At 39.0% G+C, this 27,078-nt stretch overlaps 1 protein-coding gene across 3 annotated transcripts in view; it reads left to right on the top strand.

Moving 5' to 3' along the window:
* LOC123760601 (uncharacterized) overlaps positions 1 to 22,353 on the top strand; it is a 43,091-nt gene extending 20,738 nt beyond the window's left edge. For 2 of the 3 annotated variants that reach the window (XM_045746304.2, XM_045746303.2), the window contains 4 exons: positions 10,224 to 12,529; positions 15,987 to 16,165; positions 19,322 to 19,468; positions 20,578 to 22,353. In XM_045746304.2, coding sequence (XP_045602260.2) covers positions 10,224 to 12,529; positions 15,987 to 16,165; positions 19,322 to 19,468; positions 20,578 to 20,730 — 2,785 coding nt within the window. In that variant the 3' untranslated portion in view covers positions 20,731 to 22,353. The remainder of the gene's footprint in view (positions 1 to 10,223; positions 12,530 to 15,986; positions 16,166 to 19,321; positions 19,469 to 20,577) is intronic. The other variant, XR_011229270.1, reaches the window with a different exon arrangement.
* Positions 22,354 to 27,078: the final 4,725 nt, after the last annotated feature.

Here is a 27,078-nt window from a genome sequence, read left to right as displayed (position 1 = left end):
CGCGCTCCCGTGACACCCTGGGTCCCATATCGCACAGTTGAGGGGTGGCGCGCGGGGTATGCCAAAGTGTTAAAGGGTGTGCTGGTATACCAGCTGACATATTAAGGGGTATGCTGGTGTGCCAGCCGACATATTAACACTTTCTGCGGATGAGGACTCCTCCCGGCGTCCTGTTTCGCCTACCCGCTCCCGCTAGGTGGACATAAATTTATGTCCTCTTTTAAAATATTTGTATAAAATTCAATTTTTATCCGATTTACTTTGGGTTTGTTTCAAACTGCGCGCCATGAGGCTCTCTTTCTCACCAATAGACTGCATGGTACAATAAGTTCATGAAAGGTTCACAAACATAACAAAAGTAAAAACATTTCGTGTGTGTTTGACTCTCACTGATATGTTCCAGCGTTGTTTTATATTTGGCACTATTCTATCTTACGCTTTGTTGATCTTTTTTACCTACGGGCTCATAGAACATTCTATTGCGAACACATTGACACAAAAATGAATGACGTACATAGAATAATAATGTCACGAGTGAAATAAGTATAAACTTTCAAAGCGCCGTGCGTTGTCCCGTCACCGATACCGGGTAACAATTTCACCACTTCCCACACTCTTGCGGGCGGGCCGCAATCATTATTCTACGCTTATATTCATATCACCGTGTTGGGAATTTCATTGCGAGTCCATTGATACCAAAATTAATGCTGTAGGACAAGTGTGGAGGTGATAACAATCCCAAGAGTAAAAACATTTTGTTGCTGTTGGGCGCTCACGGCGAGTCATCTACGTAGTTATTTATTTGGTGCTGGTATCCCTATACGTTTCGTGACTTTTTTTACTGATGTTCTTCTAGAGAATTTTATTGCGAACACGTTGGTACCAAAATGAAATACGTAGCTCGAGAACTAAGGTCAGGAGAGTAAAAAGAGTATACACATTTTTGTTTTTACGCTTACGCGGCAAAACGCCGTGAGCACATACCGCTTTTTTTTTTACCTTCGCCGGGAGGCTGAAAGTGTTAAGGGGTGTGCTTGTGTGCTAGCCGACATATTAAGGGGTGTGCGTGTGCCAGCCAACATATTAAGGGGTGTGCGTGTGCCAGCCGACATACTAAGGGGTGTGCTGGTGTGCCAGCCAACATATTAAAGGGTGTGCTTGTGTGCCAGCCGACATATTAAGGGGTGTGCTTGTGTGCCAGTTGACATATTAAGGGGTGTGCTGGTGTGCCAGCCGACATATTAAGGGGTGTGCTGGTGTGCCAGCCGACATATTAAGGGGTGTGCTTGTGTGCCAGTTGACATATTAAGGGGTGTGCTGGTGTGCCAGCCGACATATTAAGGGGTGTGCGTGTGCCAGCTGACATATTAAGGGGTGTGCTGGTGTGCCAGCCGACATATTAAGGGGTGTGCTGGTGTGCCAGCCGACATATTAAGGGGTGTGCTTGTGTGCCAGTTGACATATTAAGGGGTGTGCTGGTGTGCCAGCCGACATATTAAGGGGTGTGCTGGTGCACCAGTCGTCAAGTGATTATGTGATTGCTGAATATCAAAAGATTTTAAATTCCCATGCATTCAAGGATGGGGGGGGGGCACAAATTTGCTTCCTCAGGCCTCTAGTAACCATCCCCCCATCTTGAAAAAACATCCCGAGTCTCTCACTTTCCTTCCATGGGGTTAGTAACATGGCATGTGTGTGTGTGTGTGTGTGTGTGTGTGTGTGTGTGTGTGTGTGTGTGTGTGTGTGTGTGTGTGTGTGTGTGTGTGTGTGTGTGTGTGTGTGTGTATATATATATATATATATATATATATATATATATATATATATATATATATATATATATATATATATGTATGTCGTACCTAGTAGCCAGAACGCACTTCTCAGCCTACTATGCAAGGCCCAATTTGCCTAATAAGCCAAGTTTTCATGAATTAATGTTTTTTTGACTACCTAACCTACCTAACCTAACCTAACTTTTTCGGCTACCTAACGTAACCTAACCTATAAAGATAGGTTAGGTTAGGTTAGGTAGGGTTGGTTAGGTTCGGTCATATATCTACGTTAATTTTAACTCCAATAAAAAAAATTGACTTCATACATAATGAAATGGGTAGCTTTATCATTTCATAAAAAAAAATTAGAGAAAATATATTAATTCAGGAAAACTTGGCTTATTAGGCAAATCGGGCCTTGCATAGTAGGCTGAGAAGTGCGTTCTGGCTACTAGGTACGACATACATATATATATATATATATATATATATATATATATATATATATATATATATATATATATATATATATATATATACAGTACATATATACGCACGCACTCACTCACTCACTCACTCACTAAATCACTCACTCACTAGGGGCCTCGTAGCCTGCTGGATAGCGCGCAGGACTCGTAATTCTGTGGCGCGGGTTCGATTCCCGCACGAGGCAGAAACAAATGGGCAAAGTTTCTTTCACCCTAAGTGCCTCTTACCTAGCAGTAAATAGGTACCTGGGAGTTAGTCAGCTGTCACGGGCTGCTTCCTGGGGTATGTGTGTGTGGTGTGGAAAAAAAAACTAGTTAGTAAACAGTTGATTGACAGTTGAGAGGCGGGCCGAAAGAGCAAAGCTCAACCCCCGCAAAAACACAACTAGTAAACACACACACACACACACACACGCACATCAACAAACTGGAAAAGGTGCAAAGACATGCTATGAAGTGGCTCCCAGAACTGAAGGGCAAGAGCTACGAGGAGAGGTTGGAAGCATTAAACATGCCAAAACTAGAAGACAGAAGAAAAAGAGGTGATATGATCACTACATACAAAATAGTAACAGGAATTGATAAAATCGACAGGGAAGATTTCCTGAGACCTGGCACTTCAAGAACAAGAGGTCATAGATTTAAACTAGCTAAACACAGATGCCGAAGAAATATAAGAAAATTCACCTTTGCAAATAGAGTGGTAGACGGTTGGAACAAGTTAAGTGAGAAGGTGGTGGAGGCCAAGACCGTCAGTAGTTTCAAAGCGTTGTATGACAAAGAGTGCTGGGAAGACGGGACACCACGAGCGTAGCTCTCATCCTGTAGCTACACTTAGGTAATTACACACACACACACACACACACACACACACATATATATATATACACACATATATACATACACACATGTTAATATTGTTAATAAATATTAACTTAATATTAATAAATAATAAAAATTGTTAATAAATGGAATGCACTAGGAAGTGATGTGGTGGAGGCTGACTCCATACACAGTTTCAAATGTAGATATGATAGAGCCCAGTAGGCTCAGGAATCTGTACACCAGTTGATTGACAGTTGAGAGGCGGGACCAAAGAGCCAAAGCTCAACCCCCGCAAGCACAATTAGGTGAGTACACATATATACACACACATATACACACATATATACACACATATATACACACATATATACACATATATATATATATAATGTGTGTGTGTATACATACATACTGCCCATAACCCATACTGCACTATGCAACTGGTGTACAGGGCACCTTATCCACTCGACCATCATGACCGGACAAAAGCTGATGGTAGCTGAGGCTTTTTCCCCATCAGCCCGCCGGCACTCTGATGGTAATCTTGGGCATCGTATTTTATCAAATCACCTTATTCTTTGGGGCACACGTGAGGAACACAAATGCGAACAAGCCTGAATGGTCCCCAGGCATACATGCAACTGAAAACTCACACCCCCCAGAATAAATATATATATATATATATATATATATAAAGTTTGTGAAGGTACAATATATATATATATATATATATATATATATATATATATATATATATATATATATATATATATATATATATATATATATATATATATATATATGTCGAACCTAGTAGCCAGAACTCACTTATCAGCCTACTATGCAAGGCCCAATTTGCCTAATAAGCCAAGTTTTCATGAATTAATTATTTTTCGACTACCTAACCTACCTAACCTAACCTAACTTTTTCGGCTACCTAACCTAACCTAACCTATAAAGATAGGTAGGGTTGGTTAGGTTCGGTCATATATCTGCGTTAATTTTAACTCCAATAAAAAAAATTTGACCTCATACATAATGAAATTGGTAGCTTTATCATTTCATAAGAAAAAAAATAGAGAAAATATATTAATTCATGAAAACTTGGCTTATTAGGCAAATCGGGCCTTGCATAGTAGGCTGAGAAGTGCGTTCTGGCTACTAGGTACGACATATATATATATATACATACATACATACATACATACATACATACACACACACACACACACACACACACACACACACACACACAAACACACACACACACACACACACACACACACACACACAAAAACACACACACACACACACAAAAGGTTGGAAAAGGTTCAAAGGTTTGCCACCAGACTAGTACCCGAGCTGAGAGGTATGAGCTACGAGGAGAGACTACGGGAATTAAACCTCACTTCGCTGGAAGACAGAAGAGTTAGGGGCGACATGATCACCACATTCAAGATTCTGAAGGGAATTGATAGGGTAGATAAAGACAGTCTATTTAACACAAGGGGAACACGCACAAGGGGACACAGGTGGAAACTGAGTGCCCAAATGAGCCACAGAGACATTAGAAAGAACTTTTTTAGTGTCAGAGTGGTTGACAAATGGAATGCATTAGGCAGTGATGTGGTGGAGGCTGACTCCATACACAGTTTCAAGTGTAGATATGATAGAGCCCGATAGGCTCAGGAATCTGTACACCTGTTGATTGACGGTTGAGAGGCGGGACCAAAGAGCCAGAGCTCAACCCCCGCAAACACAACTAGGTGAGTACACACACACACACACACACACACACACACACACAATGGGGCCTCGACTTACGATGCTAAGGCATTCCCAGACACGGATCGTAAGTCGATGCGATTTTTCCCATAAGAAATAAAGGGAATTGAATTAATCTGTTCTCCACCCTCCAAAATATTAACATACAAATACTGTACATTTTATACTGAATACAATGTTTTTTTCTAACTACAATATAGTACCTAAGTTGATCTTACCTTTATGGAGGGCTCTTGATGGCGAATGGAAGATGGTGATGAGGGGGGAGGAGAGTTGTTACTGTTTGGAAGGGGAGTCCCCTTCCATTATAACATCAGGCAGTGAGAACCTTTCTAGTGTGCACTCCCTGGCACGTTTTGCCTGCATACCACTAGGACCTGGTTGTGGTTCAGTGCTTGTTTGTCTCACTACAAATTTGTCAAGAGACATTTGTTTTTCCCTTCGTTTTAACATTTGTCTGTAAAGGTGCATCACAGTGTCATTGAATAGGTTAAGGCAACGACCTACTGCAGCTTGATTTGGGTGAGTCGTTTCAGCAAAAGTTTGCAATTCTTCTCATGCTGCACACATTTTCTTAATTGTTGAGGAAGAGACATTCTGTACTCTTGTTTCTGCTCTATGGTCATCCTTACATGGGTTTTCATATGTTGAGCCTTACCACTGACTTTCCTGGGACTCTTGGCATGATATATAATAATTACTTTAATGTTCAAAATGCAAAAAATCACCACAAATGCGGAATTTCTTATAGGCGCGATCGTCACTAAGTGGGCAGCTGTAGTAAACTGAGGCAGGTCGGACTGCGTGACCGGGAACCAAGGCTCGGTCAACCTGAACGTGTACCAACAAATATCGGAAGTCGATGACACCATCGGAGGTCGAGTCGCATTTTTTGATCAAATTTACATTGTAACTTATAAATATATAATTTATATATATTTATATAAAATATATAAATTATATATATAATTTATTTATTTTGTTCTTCTTGGATGCTAATTAACAATCCCAAAAGAAAAACTACTGTTTTTGGAACAATTTATTTTTGGCACACCATGGGAATGTTATTTTAAAAGGCACAGTATAGGGGTTAAAAGTACAGTAGTGTTGAGCTTACCTGTAGGAAATTATTAAGCATTATTGGAATGTGTTGTTGTAGGTTATTGATTATGAAATATAAGGGAATGTTTGTGAGTAGTGGAGTTAATTGATACTGTCTTTAAAGACAACTTATCTGTCACTGATAGTTAGTAGAGACGTCATCACTATTTTGAGCAAAAGAGCCTGCTCTGTGCCATTTTGAGTCGATGAATGTGGAGAATTTATAAGGGCATGGCACTTAACAGCTTGTTGCAACAACACCATAGTAAGTAGTATTTTTTCCTTACTGTTGGGTGTTTATTGCTGCTTAGTAGGTACAGTAATTAGAAAGTGTCCTCTAGTTAACATATACAGTGTGTAGGAAGTGCTATTAATTTATTTCTAGTGTAATTAATGAACTAATTGCCACCACATACTCCATTGATTTAGCTAGGTTAACTGTTTTCTATATTTTTTACTTGCATAGTAATTAAGTTTTCTGTGTCTTATTCAATCGTTTCTGTAATTTGTAATTGGGATCTTGCTTGCATTTTTTTTAGGATAAGCTGTAATCACCCAATGTAACATAGATAATCTTATTGTGTTAATGAATATTTTACCTTTTGCCTAGAGTTTCATTTAATTTCTACCTCCTACATCATTGAACTAGAAAATACAGTAATATGTTTTTTATTAAGCTGTAGGCTGGATTGGAGCATGGGCCTATAGGAAGATAATTAGGACTGTTAGCACACTTAGTCAAAAAATCTGTTTGGCCAGTGGTGCATCCCTTTGTTACAGGTTTCTATTCCCACTCTTTCAATTGAAAGTCCTATTTTTCTCTCTGCGTTTTGTGGGGAGATAGCTTGGGAGCCTTTCCCCAAATCAAGCATAAAATGTAATGAAAGGTCCGTTTTTGGTGGCTCCCTATTCCCACCCTTTTCTCTAGAGTTTTCAGGGATTGTCTTTGGATGTAGCTGATCACCATAGCTGAGGTGATCAGCTGACTAGAATCTTTCTTGGGTTGCCATCTGGTGGTGATGGAGTGTAACTAGTGGTTGGAACTGGGTAATAAGTTTGTGTGCATAGTTATCAAGATTGCCAATGTTTTTCCATGCAGTTGCTTGTTTTTGGCTATTTTACCTTACTGGTGTTTTCTGGAGGAACCCCTTGGTGGCTTCCTGAAGCAATCTTGCTGAGCAATCTTCCTATCAACTAGGCCATATCATTTGTTGGAGTTCTGTTTGGCCTACTGAGGCACTGAGCCAGAACCTGACCTTTCCCCCCCTCACAGATGCTCAGTGGTTATGGCAGTCTAACAGGGTCATGGTAGCCGGTATTTGGTCAATGTTTTAGCGATCCGCCATTCCTGTGTTACGTTGAGCTCTTTTTTTTTTTTTTTCCCCAGCCTTCTCCTTCCTGGTACAATGGTGCCTCAGCTTACGAATTTAATCCGTTCCCAGAGACGGCTCGTAAGCCGAATATTCATGAACTGAAGCGAATTTCCCCATAAGAAATAATTTAAATTGAATTAATCCGTTACAGACTCCCCAAAAAATTAGCTTCAAAGTCAATTTTATACATAATTCACCCAAATCTTCAATACCAAAGTATGTACAAGTTATTACCTTTCCTGATGACTCTTGTTGTTGTATGGAAGACGGTGGGGAGGGGGGAGGAGGAGAGGTGTTATTGTTTGGAAGGAGAGTCCCCTTCCAAATCTTTAAATTCGTCAATAAATCTTTCAGCCGCTGGTTTGTCTGAGCTGGCAAACAAACCTCACAACACTATGAATACCACTTCTTTTTCTAAATTTCTGAAACCAAACCTTGCTTGCCTTAAACTCTTTCATATCTGCATCTCTCATTCCAGGGGGTTTTCTTTAAAAGGTCTAAGTACAATTGCCTTGCTTTCTCACAAATGATGGCCTCTGAAACGCTATCACCTGCTAACTCCTTGTTGTGTATCCAAATTAATAACAACTTTTCAACATCCTCAAGTGTTTGTGTTCTTTGTTTCGGGATTGTTGATACACCTTTTGCCACTTTAGTCAACCTTTTGTCAACGCTATACACTGTACTTGCTAAGAAAAAGGACATTATGCCACATTTTTGCCATAATGTCCTTTTTCTTAGCAAGTACAGTGTATAGCGTTGACATAGATTTGTTGTACTGCATAGATAGTTCAACAACCCGTGTTCCATTTTCATGTTTACGAATGATTTGTTTTTCCTCTATGGTCATTCTCACATGTGTTTTCTTGGCTTGAACCTTACTACTGGATTTCTTGAGATCCATGGCAAAATATATAATAACAACTTTTATGTTCAAATACCCAAAAATATGAAAAAAAAAACTGTAATTCATTACACAGAATTCAGGTGCGATTGTCACTAGGAGGGAGGCACTGATAGTGAGGCACGATCACTGTGCCACCATGTGCTAGGTCGGCCATATGTGTATCAACAAACTTTGTTTCCTGAGGCAAAGCTCTTAACCCGATTCGGATTTTATGAAGAAATTGGGCTTTTAACCCGAAAAGTTAGTAAATAGGGGCATTCGTAAGCCGAGGTGTCACTGTATATCCCTTAATTTTCTGCTCCATGGTTGGTTAGCTCTAGGAAGCCACCAAGGAGCTCCCCTAGAAAACCAGTATTGAATGTAATGAAATGCCTCCTTTTGATAGAACTCTAATGTCTCCCTGACACCCTCCCTCCCTGCCAGTCAGCCCAGGTTCTGGGCTGACTGGTGCCAGTTGTTAGTGCTAACAAGTTTGAACTATTTTTGAGTGAATCAATTGTTTTATTTGTATCACTTGGAGAGATGATTGGTTGTTTCAAGCTTCAGTTCCTGCCAACCTTGCAGTTGTCTGTTTAAGCCTTGCTAAACTTTCTGGATGCTTTCCCGGTTGGAGTGGCGAACTGTCTCTATGTGCACTTCTGTGAGGGAAGAAAGGTTCTGGCTCTAGTCTCTGGTAGGCCAAACAGAACTCCGACTGATGTGACCTAGTAGTGAAGAGCAATCTCGGCAAGATTTTTTTTTTTTTTTTTGAGATATATACAAGAGTTGATACATTCTTGTACACCTACTAGTACGCGTAGCGTTTTGGGCAGGTCCCTGGAATACGATCCCCGCCGCGAAGAATTGTTGTTACAACCAAGTACATATTTTACTGTTGCGCTAAACAGAGGCTACAGTTAAGGATTTGCGTCCAGTAAATCCTCCCCGGCCAGGATACGAACCCATGACAAAGCGCTCGCTGAACGCTAGGCGAGTGTCTTACCACTACACCACGGAGACTGTGATGGATTCAGGGAGCCACCAGGACAGTACCAGAAAGAGGCACTTCATCACAATCAACTGTTTAAATTTGTCACTGCCTTCAATCTACAAGACCACCTATGACTTGTCACTTGAGTATTTTTGTATTCTTTTTCTCAATTCTTGTATTATTCTTGTATACAGTACTTGTATTCTTTTTCTCAGTCCACAGTGTTAGTTGCTTTTCCATGTCACAAATCAAAAGATTTGAAAAGATAACTTTTCCCTTGTTAATTTCATCTGTTTCTGTGGTGCAGAACCATTCCAAAACTCTTTAAATCTTGTCCTTAATAATTTTCCCAGTTACGGTGTGGTTAATGACAAACACATGAAATTCATGCATATCTTCCTTCCTAGAACTTTTTATTTCCATTTTAATTTCTGGGATAATGGGTTATCTCTTACAAGGCAAAATGCATCAACATTCTTTTCATCTTACCAGTTATTATTATGGGAATTTTCCTTGATAAACAGCTGAAATAGTTCACAGAAAGAACATGGGGGGGTCTACACTTAGCCCAAGAGTATTGATGACTGGGCAGTGAGTGTCAGGTGCATGGCACCTGTGGGTTGCACGGACATCAAAGTAGCAGCCCATGCTGTCATGTGTAAAAGTAACACTTCATAATACAGGGCACAATATAGTGTGTTCGAATAGTGAAGTAAGATGCGAAAATGGGGGACATGGGAAGCCATTAGTAAGATCAGATGCTCACAAGTCTATACATCCATAGAGAATTATCAAGAAAGCTTTGATCTAGAGTACAATACTACATGTAATACACTACATGTATTTATATTGTATTTATATATTTAGTGTATATGTATTTATATTTAGTAATTTTAGAGATTATAAATCACCTTAGGTATGGTTTTTAAATACAGATAAGCTCCTGCACTGCTCTGAAAGCTTAATTTAAATGTTTATTGATGTACATCTATTTTGCAGGGCCTCCAAGTCTAGAAGCATGAATAGAAAACGGAAAATAAAAAACCAATCAACGGCCAAAGAAATTAATTTGGAAAATGAAAATCCTAACAAGAGCCAAGTTATGAATTCGCATGTTGACACACAGCCTGCTAATAACTCCTTAGATGTTCTTCAGGGTAATAACTCTACACTCTTCAAAAATATTCAGCACTCTCTACAAAATTCCTTAACATGTAAGCCAAAGACTTCCTGTCCAGTCTTGGCATCTGATTCCGATGAGGATTCACACATCATCAATCATCAAACTGTAGTATATGGTTATCAGACCCATAGTGATATTCAATATGAGCAGTCTCAGTTGTCTGACTGGGGTCATCTGAATAATGTGAACGGCATTTCTAATAAGAATAATCAAATTAAAAATTTAGATGAAGATTCGAATGGTGGCTTACCAAACATAAACTCAACCTTGTATGTACGCCAACAAAGAAATTCCAAAGTAAAGGAAAAAAAACTAAGTAATAATCAGAATGACTGCTACCAGAGGGACGATGAACAAGATTTTTCCAATTCTGACGATATTACTAGATCTTATAACCAGCCCTCAAATAAACTTTTAACTTCAAGTGATAAAAAAAAAAAAATTAGAGACTATAAGGATAAGGCTTTGTATTCTAAAAAAGAAAATCATAGAAACACAGTTAAGGGAGAGGCCAATATAAACTATGCAGCCAGTCGTTCACCTAGTCCTGTCTTAGGTATTTCAAAAGGAAAACTAATAAAGAACCTCCCTAGTTATGCTCATTCATTTTGCCCACAGGTAACGGATCAAACTGAAGAAATGGAGAAAATCAAAGATACTGCATCTGAAGATAGTACACAACAAGAACTTAGTAGTAGTAATGAAGAGAAAGTATCCAATTCAATGAATTTGTATAAGAGTCAGGATTTACCTGATTTGACACTTTCTGATCCTGTTGTACCCATGAAAGTTCCTCTTGGCCATATTCAATCCACCAAAAGAGTTTCACACCATGGAAAGTTACAAAATAGCACAGAAATCATAAAGCCTCTTACAAAATCAGAAATGGATGGAAAAGTTGCTAAAGTTAAGAAAAATGAAAAGAAGAAGTTTTGTCAACTTTTTAAGAAAATTAGTAAAACCAAGAAGAATACAGACATGGTGCTAGAATCACAGGTAGAAACATCATCCCCAAGCAAGTCAGAAATATATAGTGAGGCAGAATATGTTCCAGAGAATACTAGTAATAAAGACAGTCAGGGTTCTACAGACTGTCCACTACCATATGTACCTACTCCAAAACGTAAGCATAAGAGTAACAACGAGGATGATAACGATTCTGTTACTTATCGGAGAAGTCAGCGTATTAAAGAAAATACTAATAGGAGTAATGATTCAGTTTCCTTAGACTTAAAGCATAATGCTCAACCATTAAAAAGAAGAACAGTACATAAACATAAACGTAAGGATTTAATTTCTGGCCACAAAATTTCATCACCTAATCATAAATCAAAGACAGGACTTTTGACAGAAAAAACTCTAAAATCTCTTGCTAACCTTGAAAAGTGCCGTAGAGAAATAGAGATGCGGGAGAAACTGTGTGTAGATGAAACTATACTTCAAAAAGATATAAGTAATTTCTCTCAAGGTACTAATAGTCTTAATATTTCACATGAACCTAAAAGTGATAATGTGGTCAGGAAGTGTAAGAGTAAATTGAAGTCATGTGCTAACCCAAAAAATCAACTTAAACTTACTGGGTGGATAACAAAAGAGATAAGGAAAGAGAATAAATTTATTAAAGATGCAACAAAGAAAACTTTGAATAAAGAGCATGTCATTAATTCTAAGACCAAGAGATGTAAAAAAAACAATTTTAAAACAAAAATTAGAAGTGATTCTTTTTCTAAAGTTAGTAAACTAAGCAAAAGTGAGAAAAATGAATGTATCCTCAGTTGTGAATCAGAAAAAATAAATGATAGTAATGTTGAAACAGGTTGCAGTAGTAATACAAATAAATATAGTGAACTAACCAGTTTTGAAACAGAAGCGTTTTATTCATCTCCAGTTACAGGTGTTTTTGATAAAATAAGTAGTCAAGAGCAGTGTAGTACAGACAGTGACCGATGGTATTCAAGTGGCTGCAATTTTGATAAAACACAGTGTAGTTATATATTGAGAGGAAGAAACTCGAGGGATATACATAGTAAAGTGGATACTGCAGATATAGAACAAAATATGATTGCACTGCTGTCTGAGGAGAATAGCTCATCTGAACCGCAGAAGAAACTCTGCCATCAAGGTAAAGTGTTTATTACCTAATGTATATGCTATGCTAGTGTTAATTGTGGAAGATGAAACCATAGAATTTATAATTTGTTTTCTTTGTCTGCTGTTGTACTATTGTATCACTTAAGTCTCTTTCATTATCTGGGCAGCCCCTCAGTAGCTCATCCTTAGCATCTCTCCTCTGCTTCAACAGTGATACAGTACTGCTAGCCCTTCAGATTGTATCTGGCCCCTCAGATTTAAACATGCCTCCTGGAAACAAACTAGAATTTGTTTTTTGTAACAAGAAGATGGGAGTATGAGGATCATGGATACCTATCTATCTTGTGGAGATTTTGGGGGGGCCTCACTCTGTTTGCTCATGCTTGGTCCCACGATTCATGGGGGGTTTTGGGTCGTGTCATTCAGCCTGTGGTGGTGTTGGACGGCTCCTCCTCCTCCTTCAGGGCGTTCAGGGTTGGCGGGGCAGGCATCTTGCCCTGCACTTTGTTGGATCATCTTGGAGTGGGTGTGCTTGGGCGTGGGCGACCCGATCCCTCATGTGGGTTTCCCGCCTGTTTCCAATGCTGAAATGGGACTATGCGGATCTGTGGTTCATTCTGGACTTGTCCCATCTGAACCCCTGGGTTCCTTGCCCCTCCTTTCGGATGACCACTCTGTCTCAGGTCCGGCTTCTTTTGGAGCTGGGCGCTTGGATGGTGTCCCTGGAACTCCGGAACGTCATATCAGACATAGACAAGGACACACTCTATAGTACTGTATCAGCCTTTGCAGATGACACTAGGATTTTTATGAGAGTAGACAACATAGAAGACATGGCAAACCTCCAATCAAATGTAAGTCAGGTCTTTCTATGGTTACTGAAAATAAAATGGTGTTTAACGAAGATAAGTTCCAGCTCCTGTGAGACAGTAAAAATGAAAATATAAAAAGTGAAACCACGTACAAAACACAGTCAAATTATAACTTAGAATTAAAAGGTAATGTGGTAGCTGTCACATCTGCAAGAAAAATAACAGGTTGGATAACAAGAACCTTTCACACTAGAGATACAATACCAATGATGATACTTTTCAAGACACTAGTGCTCTTTAGAGGGGAATACTGTTGCACAATGGCAACCCCCCTTTTCAAAGCTGGAAAAATTGCTGACCTGGAGAGTGTGCAGAGATCCTTTATTGTTAGAATCCACTCAGTTAAACATCTAAACTATTGAGACCGACTAAAATGCCCAAATCTGTATTCTCTTGAGCACAGGTGGGAGAGATGCATGATAATTTACACATGGAAAGGTTCTGAAACGCCTTTTCCTTGAGCACTTTTCTTCTCACTCCCACTCCGTTTCCGTCTTCACTGATGGGTCTAAGTCTACGGACGGTGTTGGCTACTCTGTTGTTTTTCTTGATCTCACTTATATGTGTCGCTTATCTCCGGAGACTAGCATCTTGACAGCGGAGCTTTATGCTATTCTCTATGCTCTTCATCTCCTGCTCTTTCGTTGTCAACCTTCCTTTGTAGTTGTTGTTGACTCTCATAGTGCCCTCATGGCTCTCGGGTACTTTAATCCGGTTCATCCAGTGGTTGTCGAGATCCAGCATTGGCTGTTTCTTGTTCACAGTAAATTTAAGTCGGTTGAGTTTTGTTGGGTTCCTAGCCATATTGGTGTCTCTTTAAATGAGCGTGCAGATGCTGCCGCCAGGGAAGCTGTCTGCTCTTGTCCCATCTCTCGTAAAGGTATTTCTTATTCCGACTTTTACCCGGTTATCCATTCCTCCATCCTTACCCGTTGGCAGGCTTGTTGGTCGTCTGTTACTGGTAACAAACTACTTTCTGTTAAAAGTTGTGTGTCCTCGTGGCCGTCCTCCTACCACCGTAACCGGTGATGGGAAAACGTCTCTGGCGAGGTTGCGCATTGGCCATACTCGCTTAACTCATGGTCACTTGATGGAGCGCCGCCCTGCTCCTTATTGTCCTAATTGCATTGTCCCTCTTACAGTCGTGCATATCCTTGTTGAATGTCCTGACTTGCGGGACGAGCGTATGTCTTGTTTTCCGACCGTCCTCCGCGGTCGCTTGTCTCGATAGTATTTTTGGTGACTCGGATACTTTTGATATCGTTCCTCTTATGCGTTTCTGTTCCCGTATTGGGATCCTTGGTAATATTTAGTGCCCTCTGATTATCCCGTGCATTTGATGGTGTTACATAGCCTTCCCGGTTTGGTGCCTTCCTTTTGATAATTACTTACTTACTTCCTACACATGGAAAGTATTAGAGCAGCTGGTTCCAAACCTGCACACAGAAATAACACCACATGAGACCAGAGGGTATGGCAGGATGTGCAGAATACTGTACCACCATTGACAAGCAGAGGTGCAATAGGTACTCTGAGAGAGAACTCTATCAACATCAGAGGCCCGAGACTGTTCAACACGCTTCCACTACACATAAGGGGCATAACTGGCTGACCCCTCATCATCCTATTGATTGGTCTTCCTCCAAAGTAATCTTTCCTGCCTCTACACAAACGCCGTCTCGTTGAATCGGCTCTAATACACAACATACCCAACATGAGCTTGAGTACTGGCTTTGTTGCTGTTGACTCTTCCCTTTCACACTACATACTTAAATGCTCTAAACTTTCTAACAAATGTGACCTAACATAAGCTTACATTTCCATTCATCTTACTTTCTATTTCCTTTTTCTTCTTTTTTTTTTTTCTTTTCTTTTCTTTCCATTATTTTCTCTTATGATCTCTTGCTTATTCCTACACTTTCCCCTTATTATACCTTTTACTATCCTCTTCTTATTGGGTGGTATAAATAGGAGCTGATGGGCCAATGGGCCTTCTGCAGTTACCTTTGTTATTTTGTTCTTATTTCTTATTCTTACTATCCCCTTTATTACACCTTACCTTGCCTTTCTTCCCCCTAAGATTTTCTTCTCCTCACCTCTCTTCTGCCTATATATTGCCTTCTCCTCCTTCAATCATCGGACGGCACCGCTCCTGTGCCAGGTAAGTACACTACAGGCTCACCATAGCCCGTGCTACTTGGAACTTGTTCCGAGTAGCTGAATCTATAACAACAACATTCAATCATCACAATCGACTTGAGAAGGGTCCAGGACGGACCGAAACGTCGTCATCCCTTCACTTTCTAGTGTGTGGTCTGGTCAACGACCCCTCATAGTGTTCAAGAGAGAACTCAATAAGCACCTCCAAAGGATACCAGATCAACCAGGCTGTAATACATACATCAGGCTGTGAGCAGCCACGTCCAACAGTCTGGTTGACCAGTCCAGCAATGAGGATGCCTGGTTGATGACCTGGCCGCGGGAATGCTAAGCATCTCAGGGTAACCTCAAGGTAACCCTCATGAGCATCATTAACTTTAAGTGTCTGGAGACCAGCCCCTTTACTTTAGTTTAGTAAACCTTTAAAAATATGAATTCATTTACTTTTCTTTTCAGATGATTCTATTTTTGTAACTCATGAGGAATACAAAATCAATGCCTCTCTTCAGTCAATGATTACCAGCTACAATAGACTTCAACAGATGACCATAGAAGAATTGGAAGACAGGCTTGAACAAGCAGTACCATATCTGACAAGAGTGACTAAAGGACAAGAGCTGAGTGAACGGCATGAGGTATGTGCAGTGTCTGAATTGATAAATTCCTAAGTATAATGTACAGGCATTTATACTGTATTCTGAGATTCTGATATATTCACATATCCATCATACCACAGGCTGTGTGTGTGTTTGTGTGCAGTATCTAATTACTGTGCTTACCTATCGGTGGTCTAGCTCTTTATACCCTGCCTCCTGGCCATTCATACCTTGCACGCTAATTTATTTCTCTCAATATTAATAGTCTTATCATATTTCTTTTTAAAGTTGTGGATAAAATTGGCTTCAACAACCTCATCCTTTAAAGCATTCCACTTGTATATAGTTGTACAGTAATATTCCCTCATTTCCTTTATCCTCATAGTTCACTTTTGGTACTAATCTTGTTGCAGACCTCTGAACTTTCTCAAGTTTTTGTTTATGTTTCACAAGGTGTGGATTCCATACTGGAGCTGCCTACTCATGTAATAGTCTCACATAGGCAGTGTGTATGGACTTGAAACCCTCCTTGTTTAGATTCATAAATGGTGTTCTTATGCTTGCTAATTTCCCATATGCTGCTGATGTTATCGTGTTCGCATGAGCACCTCCAAAGGATACCTGATCAACCAAGGGGGTGACTCATACATCAGGCTGCGAGCAGCTGCGTCCAACAGCCTGGTTGTTGGACGCAGCAACAACCAGGCTGATCAGGCCTCCTCGTCCAGCAACGAGGAGGCCTGGTCAAGGACTGAGCCGCGGGGACGCTAAGCCCCGAAACCACCTCAAGGTAACCTCAACTTAAGGGATAACAAACATATATATATTGCAGTAACTTTATTGCTCTGATATACAGTAAGTGATAAGACCCTCATCTTGTCTTCATTCATCAATACAACCTAAAAAGACAAAGAGAATAGAGATTAAAATATGTAAATAAATCGACCCAAAAAAAAATCAAAGTCACAAATTCTACCACCTGTGGCTGATTAACATGTTGACCAATTTTGTTCAAATTTCACATGCTTAGTGCCGGATATGCATTCTCTAAGATGTAGAAGTCACAACAAAATCCACATAGAAACAAAGGAGAGAAAAAAACACAAAAAAGTGGTTGTCAGCTTTTGTACAAAGTGACATAAGAAATATTGCCATTGGGCAGTGTATTTATATGATATATAATAAAATACATCATAATAACATACTAACACATTATTATGTGTGAAATCTGGCCTTCCAGGTGGTACCAGCTACATATCAACTTTATGGACCTTCCTTACTACTACTACTTTTCTTCTTTGTGCATCAGATATGTGCTTGCATCTCTTTATCTCTGATTGCCAGTAAATTGGAGGTGTTATCGTTATTATCAGTACCAGTTGCCGCCCGCCGCGCACACATTTATTTTTAAAAATTTGTAAAAAATCCATTTCTTAACATATTGGGATGAAATTTTCACGACACTGATTTCAAATAGTGGGAGACTTGTTTAACATTTTCCACTATTTTTTATATTTAAAAAATACTCCTCATTCACCCAGCCTTAAGAGTACTGCTGCACCCTGCAGTACTCCTCAGTTCTTACTCGCCTCATTATCTTTGCATCATCTGAAAACATCAACTTACATGAACTCACTCCCTCTGCAAGTTGATTTACATAAATTAAAAACAATAATGGCACTAGGACAGAGCCGTATGGAACACCACTTTCCACTCCTCTCTAGCCTAACATATCTTCTCTGACCTTGATTCCTTTCTGTCAAGTACTCCTGTACTTGACAGATAGACAGTCCACTGCCTTAACTGTTATCCTCACTTGTCTCTCAATTTGTGTTTTTAGTCTTTTGTGAGGTTACTATCAAAAGCATTTTGGCAATCTAGGAAGGTGCAGTCTACCCATCCTTCTTATTTTGGTGACCCTGTCATAGAATTCAGTCAAGTTTGGTAAGCATGATTTTTCTTCTTTGAAGCTGTGTTATGCCTCTGTCATAAACTTTATTGCTTTCAAATGTTCTACAGTCATTTTCCTAATGATGTTTTTAAAATCTTGCATGGAATGCATGTTAATTTAATGACTGGTTTATAAGGCTTCATCTCTCTCTGTCCCCTTTCCTGAACATTGAAATTACATTTGCCTTTTTCCAGATTTCCAGTAGCTTTCCTGTCTCTAGCATAATGTTGAACACTATAATTAATGGGTAACACAAGCTTCCTGCAACTTCCTTTAGTACCCATAGTGTTATCTGGTCTGGCGCTACTGCTTTTGTTACATCCAATTCCTCAAGTATCTTTTTTTATCTCTTCTACATTAATTCTGTCTAGTCTTATTTCTCATCTGTTGTCATCCCTACTTGGAATGACAACAGATGACCAATTTGGTCAATTTGGTTCTGGTTTGAAGACCTTCTGGAACCTCATTTTGAGTTCTTCGCACACATCATTTTCATTTTCAAAGCATTTTCCTCCCTTGCCCCGAAGTCTAATCACATGGGTCTCGTACTATTGTTTTCATCTATACTGTATATGGCTGTGCAGTAAGTTAGGTTGGCTCTTTGCTTTTCTGTAATATCATTTTCAGACTGTTGTTCTGCTGCCCTCCTAATTATTATGTACTCATTTATGGCCTTCTTTAGTGCCCATGTTTGCCTTTGTATTCATGTCTATACTTTTCCATGCCTGTTCTGTCTTCCTTTCATCCCTTCACTGTTAAACCATCAGTTTACAGTTCTTCTTTCGTCCACCTCCCTCCTTAGAGGTACAAACTGTTCTGTTGCTTCTTTGCCTTTTTTTGTTGAGAGTTCCATTATCTCATATGCTGACTTTCCTTACATTTCAGTCTTCCAATGAACCTCTTGCAAATAATCCCAAACCCTCTTGTAGTCCTCTCTTCTGTGTCCTCTCCTGCTCCTTGTCCTTTTACCAATTCTCTCTCTCTCAGTTCTGTAGTGTAATCAAGCAATAATGCAGTGGTCACTGACATCCTAGTGGTACTGTACCTCAAATTTCAACTTCTTTACATCTTCATTTTGAGTGAAAACCAGGTCTAGAGTAGCTGCTAGACCACCACCTGGTACTCATTTCACTTCACTTCATTTCACTCAGCGCTGGTTTTTCAGTTAGAAACTATAGAAAAAAATTGTTTTCCATAAATTTTGTTGTCATTTTAATTTTTTTAAACTTTTCTCTTCTTCATAGATCTTCAAGAGAGGTGGAAGAGAATTACGGGAAATGTCTGATGAACTGATTTACGGACCATATTCTGAAGAGCAAATCAATTATGTTATAAATTATCTCACAGAAAAATTTGCATATATACGGAAGGTTATTGGTGATGAATACAGGGTAAGCATTCATAACGAGTTTAGTGTATGCTCTTTAACCCTTCTGTTATGTAATTGTTGTGGCAATCCTTTTCCCCAGTGCAGAACTATTGAGAAACTTGCAAAAATTATGGTCTTGCCCTGGTGCCCACTGACCAAACACTAACACTTCAATCAATACTTTTGATTATACAGTCATGGAAAATCACATGTAGATTGTGAGGAAATAAAGAAAAAAATCGTGTATGTCCATTTGTGGGTTGAGCACACCCATCAGTGTCCATACCAAGTAAACACTACAGTAAAATTCAGTACAGGTACTGTATTTAGAAAATTCAATTGCTTTTTTTATTTTGTAGAAAAATGTAGATTATGGGGAAAATAATGGGAAAATTTAGTTGCATTAAATTTGGCTTGGGTTACTGTATAAGTAGATGTGTATGTAGACAGTGGTCCTGCTGCCCTTGTTTAGCCAATGCATTGTCACCACCACAAACATTATCAAACAAGAAAACAAATAGGTATAACAAAAATTTGTTATACCTATAAGATCCCTGAGGTGTGTTGCACACCACTGATGAGCGCCTACAGTCGCATTGTGCAGTGCAGAGGTTATTCCACGTTATTTTCCAGTGCTTTTGGTACCACTGCTCTTCCCTCCTCTCAGATCAGTAGTTTCATTGTTTATACTTTTAGCAAGAATTTTGCTGTATGTACAGATTGAGTTTCCGCAACTGGTCACCAGGGCGACGCTCTGGTCATGGTGCACCATCGCACAGCTGTGGTTTGTTGTTACCTACTCTTTGCATATGGCAGCTGGGCAGTTGAACGTTTATCATTCTTTATCTGCTTTTTTGGGCATTTTCATTTAGTTATGTGCTCATGTTCTTACCAGTGACTCTCGTTCACTTTTGTGTATGTGTCAGGTGTGGGTTATGTCTGCTATGAAAGGGGTGGGAGGTATGTGAATTGATGAGTGTTTCCCTCATCACTGCTGAGGTGACATCAATAAATATTTGAACTTGATTTGTCTGAGTCATAGAGTAAAAGGGAAGAATAAGTTGATGCCTATAAAGCTCAAAGTTTACAGGTAATTATTACTATGCTTTATTATTTACTATTTTCCAACAGGGTCGTCAGTACATCTGGAAAGTCTTGGCTCCAACACTGTTGATCAAGATTGTTATGGAGAATGAAGATATCACACAAGATAATGCAGAAAAGCTACTAATAGAATTTTCTCTAAATAGAAATATTACTAGTTGTAGCAGTCCTCCGATTTAATAACATAAGATTACACATGTGTTACTGTAATTCTCTTTACAGAACTACTTCCTCATGACATGTGTCATTGTCACCAAATTAAATGTGATATCCAAATGTGGCTATAAAAATCTAAATTAAAGCACGGTAATTATTGTTGGAAAAAGTTAAATCAAGTTGTGCCTTTTGACCAAATGGACATGGTTGTGATATGCAAATACTGTATTATGCCTGATATCCAGCATATTGGTTAAATTTAAACAAGCTGTTTATGAGATACATTTAAACAATCATATTTTGTGATTGTGTCATAAAAGACTAGTGTTATAACCAGAGTCTGCAGAAGACAGGCTGTATGTATGCAAACAATGGAGAGAAATTTGCAGAGAAGTATCCCAAAATTTTGAGGTGGGATCAAATGAGGAACGTGAACAGAATTAGGTAGGTCAACAAAATTTTAGTTACTGATAAAAAGATATGTGCAGTATATCATTTTTCTCAATCTTCATGCCTTTGTGCTGGTACGTATTACATTTAAAATTCACTTGTTCTTCCTGTTCAATAAACTAAAGTACATGTTCTTTAGCCTCTTAGATTCTATAATACTGTATCTACATTTTTTTTCTCTTTCAGCCTCTGCCTCAGTAAGTAAGTCTGAGTAAGAGTCTACCTCCTACATTTCACTCCATAGTTCATTCCACTTACAGTATTTACTACTGACACTGAAAATCTTCTAACTCTTTGGCTCATTTGGGTTCTAAGTTTCCACCTGTGTTGTTTGTGCATACCCTTCTCATTTAAAATGTGTCTTGTCTATCCTGTCAGTTTGTCTGAGTATTCTCTATATTATGATCAAGTGTTTCCTGTTTTCTTCTCTCTTGCAGTGATGTGAGATTTTCATTAAGTCATTCCTCATATCTCAAGCATCTGAACTCAGGGACTATTCTGGTGGCATACCAGAATCTCAAAAGCTTCCAATATCAGGTGTGTTGAAAGAAAGAACTTGGTTATATAGCAGAAGAGAGCTTATAGGTCAATACGTTTTGAGGAAATAATTCCTAATGAACATTATTTGTATTGCTTGTAGCGAAATAATAAAGTCAGGAAAATGGTAAGCAAACAACCTATGTTATATCAGAGAAAAACTTTTCTGCATATTGCTAACTATTAAATTTTTATCAATAACTGTAAGGAAGCTTGTAGTAATTATTTATAATCTGTGATTAGTTATCACATATTACAACTATAATACGGTACTGCAATTTATTTTTGCTAGTGTCTGCCCCATTCAGTACAGGAACACGCACGAAAACTAATAGTAATACTTCGTTAATTTTAAACTCATTTCCATCTGCTAACAGAAAATAAAGAATGTGGTTACAGTGCATTCCTCATCAGAATGTCAGTAGATGTGAAGTTTTTTATTTTTGGGTATGTAAAATGTTTACTAGAGTAGGCTACAAATTGTAAACACTTGGTTTTTGCTTTAAGTAGGTGTTGTCCAAACAGTGTTCTGTATGGGTTAGGCATTGAATGGGAAATACCTTGAGTAACAACCAATTTTTTCATATATTGGATTTTGTTAAAACATTTGTTTAATTATTTTAACATGTAAATACTTTGAAAAAATTATTATAAAAGTTATTACAGCATTTAATTTTAAAGTTATATGAAAATTTACCTTTGTGTGTTCCTTTGTTTATTTGTAAAATAGTGTTAACACATACTAGGGTTATCTCTGATGTAGGCTGATCATTTAATCCATCCTCTCAAGTTGTCACAAAATTGAGGTGCTAAATTACCCAAACCTAGCCTAACTGAGGACCTATGAAAAGGTGACAGTCTGTCATTTTCACTGGCTGCTATGATTTATTGTACATTTCGGCCATTGGGGATTTATACATCAAATGCAATGTACTTCTCACGAGGACGGGTTGGATCATTGTACTTGAAGTTTCTCCTCATTTCCTGAAATTTACCAATGCAGTTAAATGTGTCATGATGCTTCCCCTCTGGCTAAAGTGCAAAAGCAATTCAATACCTTACCATGTAGATACTTTAGTAACCAGAATTCATCGCGGGTGGAATTATGTTATGCTTCCGGTACCCAACCGCTGTGTTATTAATTTCCAATCTAATTTAATTTGGGTTATTGACGTGCTTTTTGTATGGTGTCCATATCTCAAAGGGCACATATATAAACTAATAAAGGTGCAAAGACATGCTGCTAAATGGCATCTGGACCTGAATCTCGAGGGCTATAAGGAGAGACTGGAGGTGTTAGATATGCCAAAACTAGTTGACAAATGAAAAGCAGACGATGTGATAACCACATACAGAATTATAATAGGAATTAACAAAATTGATAGGAATGTTTTTCTGGAAGCAGCAGTTGCCGTGGCACAGTGGTAACACACTCACCCTGTGAGTGATTTGGCCTGGGTTCATATCCTGGCCGGGGAGGATTGACTGGGAACCAATCCTTAATTGTAGCCTCTGTTCACCCAGCAGTAAATGGGTACTTGGTTGTTAAACAATTTGGCAGGTTGTATTCCAGGGAAAATTAGGATTGAGGACCTATTCGAAACGTTATGTGTGCTAGTGGCTTTACAAGAATGTAAGGAAGAGCCTCTAGTATCTCCCTGAAGCTATTTTGCGAAGATGTCTCCACCCCCCCACCCCCAACGAGGTCACATCAGCCATAGGTGTCCTGTTTGGCTTACCAGGGATCAGAGCCAGAAGTCAGAACCCTCACTGACGCACATGGAACTGGGGAGTGTTACAATCACCCACACTGAGAGAGCATCCAGAAAGTAAACAAAACAATACAAACAACTGCAAGGTTCACATAACATGAAGCACCAAGTCAGCCAAACAACTTAAGAACATAAGAATAAAGGTAACTGCAGAAGGCCTATTGGCCCATACGAGGCAGTTCCTATTTATAACCACCTAATCCCACTCATATATATATATATATATATATATATATATATATATATATATATATATATATATATATATATATATATATATATATATATATATATATATATATATATATATATATATATATATATATATATATATGTATATGTATATGTGTCCAACCCATGCGTGGAACAATCAAAGAGACCCCACCTCCACCCTGTTACGCAGTACCGCGGTAACTTGCCAACTGATTCACTAGGTAATTACACTTAGGTAATTACTTGAAACTAGCTCGAACTCCCCCCTAGTGCAAATGACCACCAACAAGTGGTGCCCCAAGAGCTCTAGGCTTTCACCCCAGCAATGAATCGGTCCTGCTCCTGATGTCTAAGCAATTAGACCTTCCTGAGTAGCCAACTGTAGAGGTTGACATGGGCATGGTCTAATATTTGCTATAAGCTGCATGCATTTAGAACAGCCCTTCCCTAAGTGCATTTACTGTTACCCCTCATCCCCCCCCCTTGCATTGACAGAATGACTTCTCTGGTATGTACAGGAATTTGCTCCTGAGAGGCCAGGCTACAAGGGTGGAGATCCTCACCCTGAGCAGTGCACAAGTCATTGACTCATGCAAAGTCCTGTAGTTGGGGTTGTTCAGGGTTTTTGTTGTGGAGTGCACTAGTTTTGCATGCTTGTTCATTCAACACACTGCAAAACCCTCGTAGTTGTGTTTATTCTGTAGGCTGCATTAGGTGTCAATTCTTTCAAAGAGGATTCCTAGTGCTTAGGTGTCCTCCTTGTCCTCCAGGGGTCACCCGTTCCAATTCAGCACTGGAGACATTTAAGCCATTGCTTCTAGCCTTCCAATCCATTTTCCCAGGAGGGGGGTTGTTTTAGGCTCAGATCTTTTGGAGCTCGGCTCTGCCCCATGGTGTTTTTCTTGGGGCCAGAACTTTACTTTCTCCTCTGTCCATAGTCAAGCTAGTTTCTTTTGCTGCTTCCCCTATCATGGGTGCATTTCCATGATATGTTGGGGTTCACAAGCATGTGTTTTTTTCCACCTCATCCTCCTGTTTTGATAGTACTGTACTTGTACAGTAATTACAATGAAGACAGTACATATACCGACATACAACGCAGTTAGAAAGTAAAAATCTGTACTATTGAATTTGGACAAACTGGAAAAGGTTTTGTATTTACATTGCAAAGACAACCTAGATTAACCTAACCTAACCTTCCTAGGCCTAATATAGTACATACGTGTGCTATACTAGGTCTAGGAATATTAAAGTTTGTTTTTTAGCTTCATTTTTTCAGACTATAAAGTGAATAGTACCAAAATCTACTACCTATATCTAATTGCTTACTATGTCAATTTTTAAACTATGGTGCACAACGTTACAAAAACTACTATCTAAACAGGAGAATGGATTGTATTTTCAAGGGTTTCCAATGTCTTGCCTTGCATCTTTTTTGGTTTGGGCAAGCATACTTTGGGTTCAAGTTGACTTTTGTTTTCTGGTTCATTTCAGGATTTCTGCTTCATCCTGCTTGCTGGCAACTTTCTGTTCTTCTTGGATGCCTGGCAAGGCTTTTGCTTACCCAGACGCTTGATTGGTGGGCAGTAGGTTCTACCCTTAAGGTGTTCTTGACCAGTGCTTATTTTGTGCCACTTTGAAGCTGCTTGTTAGCTCCAGTCTTTCAATGGAACATGGGGAAAGGTGGCAGCTTCATGTCCCTCTGCCTTGGCTCTCTGGTGTCTTTGCTATAGGGGTAGCAGGGCTTGCTCTTGCTTTGACACTGGTTTTGTTAGGTTTTGGCCAGCTGGCAGTCTATCTATGAAACCCATGACGCTCATAAGTTTGCAGCTCTTTCTGCTTTCTTTGCTGCTGTGTTGGGCAGAGTTTTGGGCTCATGGGATTTGCCATTATTTTCTTTTGAACTCCTTGATACTCCTCCCTTTTTCAACCTTTAATCAACTAGTGAATAGGTTCCAAAGCCTATTATGTTCTGTCATATCTACATTTGAAGCTGTGTATGAAATCTACCTCCACTACTACAATTTTTAGTGCATCCCATTTTTTCACTTATCAGGACACCCGAAAAAAATCTTTCCGTGATATATTTGAGTACAGAACTGTATTTAAGTTTTCATTTGTGTCCCCGTGTTCGTGTACATCCTATTCCAAATAATGTCATTTTCTGCCATCGATTCTCCTAATTTTATATACTGTATTGTTATATTCCCTATAACTTCTATCTTCCAGTGGCATGAGATTTAATCCTGTGTCTTTTCTCATAACTCATAATCCTGGAAAGGGAGACACTTTCTCTGATCACCGATTTTTAACTGTACACCAATGCTCACTTGGCAATAATTGGGGATCTAAATATGAAATGATTGGCAGATTGTGTTCCATGGAAAAGTGGTAAGGTAAGGCTTCAGAGGAACCAGGGAGGGAGAACTTGAAATCTGCTAACAAGTCAGAAGTCATTTGCCTCTTGTACCTGCATGTGTAGGAAAAAAGAGGAGATATCAGTTTATACAGATATAGTAATGCAAAATCAGGCCAATACATTGGTTCAGCTCTAAATTTCACATTATAAGTCATTATCCTTATATCATTTACTGATTTGCTTAATTTTTATTGGAACTTATCTACTTTCATCCTCTGCCTCCATCATATTTACTACATTTAGGCACTTGATACACATTTTCTCAAGTTGGAAAATCCACGACCAATTTTTACCCTAATGATATGATCTTGTACGATTCCAACCATAACCCCGTTTTTTTTCTCTACACCACTTCCCTTCACCTTCATGTACTGTATACCTGTATAAGAACCTAGTGTATATGCTAAAAAAAGTATTTGAAAGAAATGCATCCCATTTACATCTGGTATACCCCATTTTCAGCCACTTCTCTGCATTCATATATCCCCTGCACAAAACCATGTTTACCATCTTGTAGTTTCTTCACACACTTCTTCAGATGATTCCACAACACCTCCATCTCATTCTTTCCTTTAACATTCCCCATACATACTTGAGCATATGCAATGGCAAATACATATCAATCTATGTATCTTACATTCATGCTAAAATTCTTTTTAAAATTAACCCACTTTATAACCCCTCACTTACTACATTCTCTGATTTAAACAAAGCTACCCCTTCCTCCTTTTATACACTTACAACTGTAATTCATTCCAGACCATATAACTAACTTCCTCAAACCCTCTTCCAATTACTCAGAGGTGTTTCACCAGTCTGTCATTTATCTCTCCCCCATTAAGATGTCTTAATGGGGAAAAATTTCTATATTTCATGCTTAACAAACTAAAACATGCAAATTGGCATTTACCAGAAAGCGTGTTCATCATTCTTTATTCAAATCTTATGGATACTGTATAGAATTACGGATAAATTCAAAAT

The sequence above is a fragment of the Procambarus clarkii genome, chromosome 21 (assembly GCF_040958095.1).
Source record: "Procambarus clarkii isolate CNS0578487 chromosome 21, FALCON_Pclarkii_2.0, whole genome shotgun sequence".
NCBI classification, from domain to species: domain Eukaryota; kingdom Metazoa; phylum Arthropoda; class Malacostraca; order Decapoda; family Cambaridae; genus Procambarus; species Procambarus clarkii.
Note: the sequence above shows the minus strand (reverse complement) of the source record. Positions and strands in the feature narration are given on the sequence as shown.